Source organism: Crinia signifera, chromosome 2 (assembly GCF_055691185.1).
Source record: "Crinia signifera chromosome 2, ASM5569118v1, whole genome shotgun sequence".
Taxonomy (NCBI): Eukaryota; Metazoa; Chordata; class Amphibia; order Anura; family Myobatrachidae; genus Crinia; species Crinia signifera.
In genome coordinates this window covers 187,261,952-187,273,973 of record NC_139218.1, presented here as the reverse complement: position 1 = coordinate 187,273,973, position 12,022 = coordinate 187,261,952, and the positions used below count along the sequence as shown (strand labels likewise).

Genomic DNA, 12,022 nt, shown 5'->3' with positions numbered 1-12,022 from the left:
ATTTTGAAGATATGCTTATGTTGCCATATTTATTACTGAGGGCATTGCATCGAGAGAAACATTAGAGTTTAGTTATCCATTGTATGCTGATATTACGGGATTTTCGAACCGACTTTGCTTAGTTTGGCAAAGTCGCTTAGAAAATGCCCCTACATCGGTGTGTGTAGGGGCTGTAGTGACAGCAATGAGCACCCCCGCGCGTCACTGGCCGATATTGATGCACAGTGTCCATCAAGCTCGCTGGTCGCCAGTGTTCTCCACCAGAGATCACTGGCGCTGTCAGTTCGCTCAGCACACAGAGCTGACAGCTCGTGCTGTATGTGGGCTGTCAGCTCTATGTGCTTAGTCACTGCACCGCAGTAGTGCCCAACCTAGATTAGCTAGGTCACCCTACACACATCGCCATGTGTGTAGGGCCTATTAAAGTTGTGGATACATTTCTCAGTAATATGAGCCATGTACACCCCATTGTAACATTTCAAAAATAAACATTTATACGGCGCAAATGCAACCAATAAAAACAACCATGAATGTACTACAATAATAAATAGCAAAATGTTGCTACCAAACTTCAAACCACTTTTTTGGTACTTATGTATTATCTGGGCACCCATGTTAAATGCACCCCATTTTTTCATACCCCTACTATCCAACTACGCATGGAGTTGATTTTATATAGTGTGGCGAGCGGACGCGGTCTCATAAGAAAAACGGGAGCCCAGATATTACATAAGTACCACTTTTTCTATACATTTTCTTGAAAACCAAGAACAGGGTGGACACAACAGGTAGACTTTAGCTTAGTAAGGAGAGTTAACACTAACAGGCTTTATGCGGGTTGGGCAATAAGTTGGAATGGGGTCCCTACCAGGTCATTAAAAAAAGAGTCTGCAGCCATTTTTAAACAACTTTGGCAGAGTACAAGAGGACAAAGCGAATTATGTGCTCATGTAGATGGCAATGGGCATCTGAAAAATATTCAAGTTTTTGTGTACACTCAATGGCCAGTATTCATTGCTAATTATCGCTATGTGCAGCGAATTCTGTTTAGGATTCGCTGCACAATCGCAGGGTTCCGGAGGGCTGGAGATGCTCCAGCACTCCCTCTCACTCTATTTAACGCCTCAGGGGCTTGCTGCCCCTGACTGCTATTTTTATTTTGCCGCAGGGAGCTGGGGGATGGCGGAAGGCAGGAGATGAAAGCCTCCCTGCCTGCGCCGGAATGTGTGGAGGAGAAGGAGGGCTCCCGGGGACACAGGCATCAGAAGCTGCCCCCTGGGAGAGCTGGCAGGCGACGCGTGGAGGGAGCCGCTGCACTGGTCCCACTTATGCATATGTAATGAGCGGGACCAGTGTGCAGTGAAAATATGTAATGAGCACCTCCCCTCCCCCTGCTGGTGTAATGTGTAACAAATATTTTTTTTTTTAAATTATGGGTGAAATTTAATAGGATGAGAGATTCAGAAAGTGAGAGATTTGGTAAGAATTCTCGTTTTTTTAAAGCGGCAATCATTTACACTGCAAAATCAAACCGGTTTTGCAGTGTAAATGATTGCCGCTTTAAAAAAACTGGAGATTTCTTCCCAAATCTCTCTCTTTCTGAATCTCTCATCCTATTAAATCTCACCCAAATATATTCATGTGCTGCAAGCACAAGAATCCATATAGCATGCCGCTTCACATAATAAAATGACTGATTTTTTTTTTTTTACACCCAAAAAAACCACCTTTATTTTAAAATATCACTTTCCAGTTCACCTTAAAAAAAATGTCGGTACTTACGTATTATCTGGGCTCCCATGTTAAATGCACCCCATTTTTTCATACCCCTACTATCCAACTACGCATGGAGTTGATTTTATATAGTGTGGCGAGCGCACGCGGTCTCATAAGAAAAACGGGAGCCCAGATATTACATAAGTACCAAAATGTCTAATGCAAACAGTGAATCATGGCAAAAATCATGCTGAAAGAAGTTCTCCATCCTAGCATTGAATACACTATTGGCGAATCACAGTGAAAACCCCATTGAAATACACCAGCAAATTGCAGCAAGCATGAAGCAGAGAACTGGCCAGTGTTCGCTTTTGGCGAACAGTGAACATTGAACAGGGTGAATCACATTTCCAGTGAAAAAGATTCACCGTAGATCGTGCAAACCGCACGATTCACCTAAAGACGCGGTGAATCGGGAGCATTGAATACTGCCCAATGCCAGGTACCTGGATGCCCATGACCGTAGACATATATAAACTGAAACACAGTTTACGCTTGATCTTATTTCCCTCAAATCGTAGATTGTTCTTTTGGGCATTTGTCCAGATCATCCACCTTGTCCTTCAACAACTGAATGTTTCTGGATTAAGTATCAACAGAAGCTTCGAAGGATCAGGATTTATTCCCTATTTTCCAGAGAAATCCATAACACTAAAAGATAGAAGCAGTGACTGCTCAAACAGACTGACAAATAATTGGAAGCAGTATAAGAGTGAAAATCAATTAATAGAAAACTATGGGCAATAGAGGACAGGTGACATATATACAATAAATAGTTGCAGGACCGTAAATTGTGGCTATGATATTTTAAATAGATACTTCTGGGCTAAAAGTATGATAGAAAGAGCCCATTGGTTTAATGTAATGCAAGCAATCTGCAGAGTTATATTTGTACAGTAGTAATTGTCAGTAATGTTACGATACAGGTATTAGTTTCCAGGACACAGCTACCTGATGAAGCATGTGTTTAGGCTAGAGACGTGTTCAGAAAAATACAAGAAGTAAGATTGAATAGAATCCACTAGATGGCACTAAGTGTATCATATAATAAAAGTACAGTGATGCTGTTTGAAAGTTACAAGGGGAACCCAGTGTATGGTATAAGTCAGAGACAATGGGGTAACAGTGAGAGAGAACCGGGTAATGCAGGAGTTTGTCAGAGTATGGTCTTATTTTTAAGGCAGCAAATCATTTTCAAGGCCAAACGCCCACACCTCAAGCTTCTTCCACCGTATTACATTCACCCCTCCATGGAATGGGATCATTGGATAGACAGCAACTAGGTCGACATTTCTGAAGGTCGACACACATATTATACAGTAAAAAAGGTTTTTAGTGTAGCGCCCCTCAAGTGGGATCGATTATTGTATTAATTCAAAAGGAAACCATACCATCTCCTCGTAGCATATTCATGTCCATCAAAGGCAAGTACAAAAGCAAGAGTTCACAATGTTCATTCGAAATATGGAATCAGGACCATGGAAAGAGAAGATTCAAACAAAAAAATGGTCTCACTCTCTGAAATGTTACATGTATTCAAGCTGGAATTTGGGAAATATACGGGATCCTTCTATAAACCCGGGTGTCTTCTTTAATCGTTTTAAGGATCACCTCGTGTAGTCAATTGAAGAGTGCGCTCACATGTATGCTTACATATGTATATCGGGGGATACACCTATCAAGGTATCTTTTAGGACATCATACTCTTTCTTGCACGTTACTCATGTCCATCCAAGAAAGGGGGTTTAACAGATAGGGCTCCCAATATTCAATCAAGGGCGTGGTTCATCAAGGTCATGAAAAGAAATTATTATAATTATTATTATAATTTTATTTATAAGGCGCCACAAGTGTTTCTCAGCGCCGTACAAAGGAACAATACAGGGAGACAAAACTTGGCATAACATTGAATAAATAACAAAAATACAGTACAAATAAAGAGCGCCACAGTTCAATACACATTACAGCTTAAATATAAGTAGTGAGGACTCAATCAACATACAACTAGAGGCTAGAGGCCAATGATGGAGAGGAGTATGCGGACAAAGGTGGTCACTGAGTGTTGGAGTATAGGAGAGCTGTGAGTGAAATGTGAAGAGAAGTGGGCTTTGACAACAGGAGGGAAGAGGGCCCTACTCGGAGGAGCTTACAATCTAGTAGGAAGGGGAGACAGACAGATTACAAGAGGTGCAAGCGAGGGGGTGGTGGTTAGATAGCAGGATGTAAACAGGCAAGGGGTCGGAGAACCAGCTGGTTTATGCAGTGGAAGGGTACGCTTTGATGAATAGGTGAGTTTTCAGTGCCCGTTTGAAGCTTTGCAAGGTCGGGGAGAGTCTAATGGAGCGAGGGAGTGCGTTCCACTGAAGGGGTGCAGCACGGGCAAAGTCCTGTACTCTAGCATGGGAAGCAGTGATCAGGGTGGAGGAGAGACGACAGTCGTCAGCCGACCGTAGAGGGCGGGAGGGTTTATGAATGGAGATGAGGTTAGAGATATATGGAGCAATGGAATTAGAGATAGCCCTGTATGTGAGTGTGAGGTGTTTGAAGAGGATTCTGTAGGGGAATGGAAGCCAGTGCAGATTTTGTTGAAGGGGAGTAGCAGAATTAGAGCGGCGGGAGAGGAAGATAAGCCTGGCTGCAGCATTGAGGACAGATTGGAGAGGAGCTAGTTGGGATTGAGCGAGGCCGGTGAGAAGAGCATTACAGTAGTCGATGACCAACGAGTGGATGATCAGCTTAGTTGCACTCTGTGAGAGAAAGGGCCTGATGCGAGCAATGTTGCGTAACTGGAACCGGCAAGAAATGGTTTTTAAAGATGGTTTTAGAGGTTATTTATGTATATATATATTCTAGCTGGAACCGGGGAGGTATATGTAATTTTCCTAGCACCCAGAGTGTTTTGTTCTTACTCAATTTAAGGGTCACCTCGTGTAGACAGTACGTATCTGTGCTTACATGTATGCTTACATATGCAAACAAGGGAAACACTTATCAAGGTATCTTTTAGGGCGTCACATTCATTCTCATCAACCTTCAAAGAGTGTGCTTGACACACATATTAGGTTGACATGGGGAAGGTCAACAGTCAAAAAGTAGTTTTTAAATTTTTTTTTTTGTCCCGACAGTCGACATGGACACTAAAACGTAGCATCGCTACGCTCGGTACACTATTCTCCCATCACGCCCCTAGTGGATGGTAGGGCATGAAATGGGATATGGTCATTGGGAAACCAGCATGATGGTAGACATGCATTTAGATTGACATTACTTAAGGGTTGACATGGTTTAGGTGGACAGGGTCATTAGGTCAACAGGCGGTATTTCATGCCCTACCATCCACTAGGGCAGGCATGTCCAAACTATGGCCCTCCAGCTGTTGTGAAACTACACATCCCAGCATGCCTTGCCATAGTTTTGGCATTCCCTAATAGCAAACTGTGGCAAGGCATGATGGGACTTGTAGTTTCACAACAGCTGGAGGGCCATAGTTTGGACATGCCTGCACTAGGGCATGGTGGGAGTATATACAATAGTGTGCAGAGTGTAGCGAACCATGCAACGGGACGCAGTGCTACGTTTCGGTCTCCATGTTGACATGTGCCGACAGGAGGTGTTTCATGCCCTACCATCCACTAGGGCGTGGTGGGAGAATAAAATAGTGTGCCGAGCATAGCGAGACACCGTGCCCGAAGCATGGCGAGCGGACACGGTGCTACGTATTAGTGTTTGTTAACTGTGTTGACATTTCAGTTAAAAGAAAAAAAAAAAGCATGTTGACTTTTTCAATGTCGACCTTACCCATATTGACTTAATGACCCCGTTGACCGTAACTCGTGTCGACCTAATAATCCATACCCCATGAAATACCACCTGTTGTCACATGTCGGTTCATATACAGACCACGCTGTGCCAGAAGCACTACAGCAGACAGCGACACCCCAGGCAGGGTAGAGGTACTGCATGGGCTTTCAAAGATGTCAGGTGCTAGAATGAACGCTACAGGTATGTGTAGGGGATGAAAAGGGTAGGGTTGAGAGATCAGGTAAATCTACAAGGCTTTTGTCAAGCAGTGAGCTGAGTAAGGTAGGCAACTGAGAAGGATCACAGGAGCAGCATCAATTATTTAGTCAGCTGAGTAGAGGAAGTTAAGGGCATATTAAAGTCAATGGACAATACACCAGATTGAACAGCCTTGCTCAGTTAGCACTGAGGTCATGGAATATATTCCCACCATGGCCCTGTGAGGCAGTAATACTAACCATTACACCATCCATGCTGCCCAAAGTATAAAGGGAAACACCTGGTAGGCCCACTGCCCGAAGGCAGATTCCAGACTATGGTGTATTTTTACAGGTCATTGCGGTTATTAATCTGGTACATTATCATGCAATAACTAGCGGTATTAATTAGAGTGCAATGTTATCTGTAATAGTTGGCCAAGCCATGATGGTGGTGGGCCACATCCATTCACATGGGCCACTACCACTTCAATAATCCCTGTCCAACACTGTCACATTGTCTCCTTTCTTTTGTCCTTCTATAGAGTCAGAGCGGTATGTGAGTGGACGGCAAGGGCCCCGGGACCCATCCTTATGGAACATGGAAGATGTTATGCAGTTTGTCAGAGAAGCTGATCCTCAGCTGGGATCACATGCTGAGCTTTTCCGCAAACATGTGAGTTCTGTGTGTTTTTAACCATGTGACATACTACATCAAATCATTTTACGGGATGCAGTTAAAATCCCGGCGTTCAGAATCCCGACGCCGGAATCCCGACCGCCGAAATGCCGACACATTCTCCTTCCTGGGGTGTCCACGACACCCCTGGAGGGAGAATAAATTAGTGTGCCGAGCGTAGCGAGGCACCGGGCCCGCAAGGGGGGGGCGATCCACATCCCCCCCTTGGCGGCATTTCGGCTGTCGGGATTCCAGCGTCGGGATTCTTAACGCCGGGATCCCGACCGCCGGGATTCAATACTGAATCCCATTTTACAACATTCATTGTCTATATTGTCAATAATCTATTCACGTGAAACAAAAATTTGTTTTCTTTAATATTGCAAGACTCAATTTAAACATTCACCACAAATAGTGTTACAGTATCATTATGTGCTTAACCCCTTCGCTGTAGATGAGTGGGACTCGTTTTCCAATAACAAAGTACTACAAGTAAGACCGAGTACTACTTTATATACACTGGTAGGGGCTGCTATAAAATTATATCTTTTACTATGCTGTCACTTATTTGGTGCCCAATAAAAACATTGATTAGAGTGATCCCAGACTTTAACCCTTTAGAAGCTCTCCCCTTCTACCTTGTAACAAGGTAGAAGGGGATGCGTCCCACAATTAGCTCCTGTTTGGTGATTACTAGACAATTTTGTGCTACGGAAATGTATTTTTCATATACACTATCCCCCATAATGACACCTGAATACTGTACATAGTGGCATTCGCAATTGGAAAGATGGAGTCCACACTGTTACTCTTTATGTTACAACTATGGGGCCGGATTTATGTTTATAAGTAAAGTAAAACAAGGGAGTAACCTTGTGTCTGGAACAAACCATGGTACATTGCAAGTGGAGCAAATACATTTATATTTTTTATGTGCAGGGTAAATACTGTCTGCTTCTGCATGTAACCCAAAAATGTGACCGCTTTATTTTTATACTGCCAATTAGATTTTTCAGTTTGAACGCACCACACCCAAATCTAACTCTGTGTGCCCGCCGCAGTGTGCCATGGTTTTACCCAGTTGTTTGCTTTTTTGTTTTGCTTACAAATCCAAGTCAGCGACCATCGAATGATTTCTGCAGCAGCGGACACATGTGAAGGGATGTGTTTTCATAACACATCCGCTCGCATGGTTGTGCGGGGATGCAGCAGCGGGTGCAGGTGACGATTCGGCGGGGCGGTGCAACTGCTGCTCGGTAAGCTGTGCGTTTCACAGCTTACCAAGCATATCAGAATGAGGCCCAATATCACCCTGCTCTACGAGTTCACATTGTTTGAGAGAGGGCAGAGAAAGATTCATAGTACACTGAATCCTCTGAAAAATAGAATTTTCCTTCCTCCTTCTGTGCTGTTAAAGTTTCATTAAGCTTTCAGACATGTATCTGTGTATTACCTACAGATGTGTCCACATATATTTAGCCACAATGTTAGGAAGTGCAAGATGCATGGCGCAAGTAAACCGAAAGTTACAGTGCAACTCTGATAACTGAGTTACACTGAAAATGTGTTATTCACAGTGTGATGCGCACCCCGGAGACTGCACTGATTAATGTGATATGTGACACTTGAATATTGTATGTGGCTGAGACATGTAGACCGGGCACAATGTAAGTTGGAAAAAACCTGCGGCTGCTTCATTGTACAACTTTGTATACAGATTTCCAGTTTTCTTGTTATGTCATATTATAGCTGCATTGATAAGATGATGACCGGCGCTAGCAGTATTACACAGGACCTGGGCTTTTATATTATCATAAATTATTTTAAATGTCCATAACCAATAACCATCATTTTGAGCTGATTTACCATTCCTATCGTGTAAATGTTGTGCCAGGGATGACCTTTCTCTACATTTTTTGCAGCTTTAGATGTTGTTACTTTGTAAATCAGTAAAACAACTACAAACCCTGAACTGATCATCTGTTTGGTGTTCTCTAGATACACCATCTATATGCTCTCACCTGTTCTTCTTTCTCCTCTTCAGGAAATTGATGGCAAAGCATTGCTCCTGCTGAGAAGTGATGTCATGATGAAATACATGGGTCTAAAGTTGGGTCCTGCTCTGAAGTTGTCTCATCACATAGATAAATTGAAGCAAGGAAAGTTCTGACCATGACCTCTTGCCTGGCAACACTTTTTAGATGGTCGTGCCTAGGACTCTGCTGCCTCAGCAACCTTTTCAAAAGTCACCCTGAGAGGAATGACTCAAAGCCCTACAAACCCCATTTTCTGGGGGTTTTAAATCACCGTTCCTATTTGATGAGATGTTACTCCAATCCTGTGAACTTGTCGATATTTCACATTATTGGAAGAGAGGAAATAAAGGCATTACGTTTTTGGAGGGGACATAGGTTATCCCACTCCCTAATGTGCTCTGATTTAATCCAAACAATACTTTTCTTATCTTATATAGCACTGGCAGTGCACACAGCGCTGTACATAGTAGAATAAAAGAGGCACAATGAATTATTGGCCACAAAAGCTTGCAATCTGATGCTTTGTTGGAGTTGCCCGGAATTTACTTTACATAATCTTGTACATGGGAAATATAGAAGGCCTACAATTTATAATGTAATTGTATTAATAATAAATCCAGCTCCATTGCCCCTGGCTTTGTGCATACCTATCCATAATATGACACTGAGGATCTCTTGGGAAAAAAGTGATAAATATCTCTGTGGCTTTGGAAATTACCCTTAAGGCGCGCACCCCTGGTACGATTTATGTTCCGTATGATATTGTATACTATTTCCCAGGAAAGTCCCAGTGGTCAAAAGCATAAGATTTGTGCTTAAAATAACGTACAATGTGCATAAGATATCATATACGATATGACATCACAGCCGTACTACACTATACTATCTTATGCTTTCTAGCCAGATTGAGTTGCATGTTCATCCGAGCAACTCCCTGCCAGACGACCGGCGGAGCGCGCATCGTACGTCGGATAGTGCGTACACACGGTAAGATATAGTGCGCTATCTAGCTTGCTATTCAAAACTACCAAGATAGTGTGCTAGATTGTGCACTATATCTTAACATGTGTACGCACCATAAGGGTTATTGCACAATCTGGATGCAAATAGATCTACTTTTACATAATCTTAGGACTCTATAGCAGAAGTATTGGTTTATATCCATACAGGTGTGGTAATTAATACAAACAAATATGTATTACACATAATGGGTTTCCACTTTCCATATGTACCGTACATCCATATAATGCTTAATATTGTGCATTATTAAGGGAAAGTGCTGATGCACAGGAGCAGATGGAACAATATTACTCCCGGTGTGTGACAAATCGATATTTGGCTAGAACCGTTTGAAAATGGGTATTTGGGTTATTGGTTCAGTTGCCATGCATGCCTAGGATGTTCCCTGGGCAACCACATAATCTGAGTCAGAGTCTCTGGTGAATGAGACTCAATTTACCGTATTCAATTGTTTTTCATAAACATTTAAGCTTGCTATCCATGAGTGGTGAGCTGCAATGCGCAAAAGCGTAACTAAACCTGACCAATAGATAAATAGATCAATTGAATATCGCCCTGCAATCTCCTGTAATTTTAGACTGGAGATCAGATGTAAGCTACTTCACAAATTAGGAGCATTGCGTAAACTTGCCAAAGTTCGGCGTGTTTTTTGTGATGACATGGACACCATATCAATGTACCGTGTCCCTTTGCATGGCTCGCTTCGCTTGCCATGCTTCGAGCACGGGGCCTTTGCTACACTCAGCAGATTATATTCTTATTCTATGCCCATGTGGATAGTGAACAATGAAAATGACACCTGTTTTGGAAAAAATAACATGAAAAACTCATGTCAACCTTTGCCATGTCAACCTAATGCTTGTGTTGACCTTTTGAATTTTGACCTGTTGACCTAGTGCATGTCAATCTAATGTATGTCGACCTAATGACTGTACCCCCTTATTAGTTAGTGGAACGGTATGTGTGTTAAAGCTTGTAGGAGAAGCACCTTAACCTTGGTGTGAAAAAATGTACAAGGTCAGTTAAGATAACTACCTATACATTTTCACCCTCTGGTTTCACAGCCATCACAGGGACAAGGAAACCGATACTCATAAGGGGTTTACACATAAGGCGATTTGTCTAAGCGATTTTGACGACATCATCAAAATCACTTAGGTTTGTCTGAATCTCCCTGTGTGTGCACAATGGGCGATAGCGATGCACGGTACTGCAGCATCTCTATCGCCCGGCCAAATGGATACTGCAGGCAAGAATATTTTGACCAGACGCTGCAGTGTTTATTTGAATGTACATGCGGGCTGCTGCTGGGGATAGCCTCTACTTATCTCCAGCAGAGGCATCGCAACTTTGACTAAGCAAAATCTCCCATCTAGTGTCCTGTGTGTAATGAGTGTCAACATTTAACATACCAGAAAAATAGATCTTTTAAACAAGATCGGAATATCAGAGAATGTTCTTTATCATATGGATAATGACCAATTCATTAAATCTAAAAACGGTACTCTTTACCTAGCACGGCGCCCATCGCGGGCATCAATGCCTCAATGCCCGCGATTTTTCCATAGGAAACAATGTTAAATGGGCCACAGAGCCCAAATAGTCCCCCTGAAGTCTGAAATGGCCCCCACAATTGTTAACGCCACCCCACGATCAACGTGAACCCGAAGCGTGGCGAGTCCGCGAGGGGCGGCGGTACGCGTCCTCCGACCTTTTCATACCCCCACTATCCACGTCGGCGTGGAGTTGAGATTAGAATAGTGTGGCGAGCGCAGCGAGCCACCGAGCCCGAAGCGTGGCGAGCGCACGCGGATACCTTCACAGGTAAACGCGTCCCTTCGCGGGCTTCACAGGTATCCGCGTCCCCTCGGTGGCTCGCTGCGCTCGCCACACTATTCTATTCTCAACTCCACGCTGACGTGGATAGTGGGGGTATGAAAAGGTCGGAGGACGCGTACAGCCGCCCCTCGCCACGCTTCGGGTTCACGTTGATCGTGGGGTGGCGTTAACAATTGTGGGGGCCATTTAAGACTTCAGGGGGACAATTGTGGCCCATTTAACATGGTTTCCTATGGAAAAATCGCGGGCATTGAACAGTAAAATCGCGTCCAATCACACTTTTAACATTGATCCCTATGGGAAATCGCGGGCATCGCGTCGCACCCGTTTTTTTAGTGCATGCGATGGCCGCGATTTTTTACCCCAGATGACCGCGATGGACATCGTGGGCGCCGTGCTAGGTAAAGAGTACCCTAAAAACAAACCTATATGCACATATCTTTTGATCAGGACGGGTGAGCAAGAATATATATTCCAAATAACTTTTTCAAGTACTTTAATAAAGAAAGATTTCTACCTACCAAGTTAAGTTTGTGGGTATGTAAACCACCTGGACCAGAACTATAGTGGTCACAAAAAGCATTCCTCTTCCTGAGAATGGGGCACCAATCACAGTAAGAGAAACCTGCAGATAAAGGTAAATTTACTCAAATGGGAGGTTAAAATGATTCTCC

At 43.4% G+C, this 12,022-nt stretch overlaps 1 protein-coding gene across 4 annotated transcripts in view; it reads left to right on the top strand.

The window, feature by feature from the left end:
- SCMH1 (Scm polycomb group protein homolog 1) overlaps positions 1 to 9,123 on the top strand; it is a 51,459-nt gene extending 42,336 nt beyond the window's left edge. For all 4 annotated transcript variants that reach the window (XM_083173368.1, XM_083173367.1, XM_083173370.1 and 1 more), the window contains 2 exons: positions 6,320 to 6,450; positions 8,498 to 9,123. In XM_083173368.1, the coding sequence (XP_083029494.1) occupies positions 6,320 to 6,450; positions 8,498 to 8,623 (257 nt within the window). In that variant the 3' untranslated portion in view covers positions 8,624 to 9,123. The remainder of the gene's footprint in view (positions 1 to 6,319; positions 6,451 to 8,497) is intronic.
- Positions 9,124 to 12,022: the final 2,899 nt, after the last annotated feature.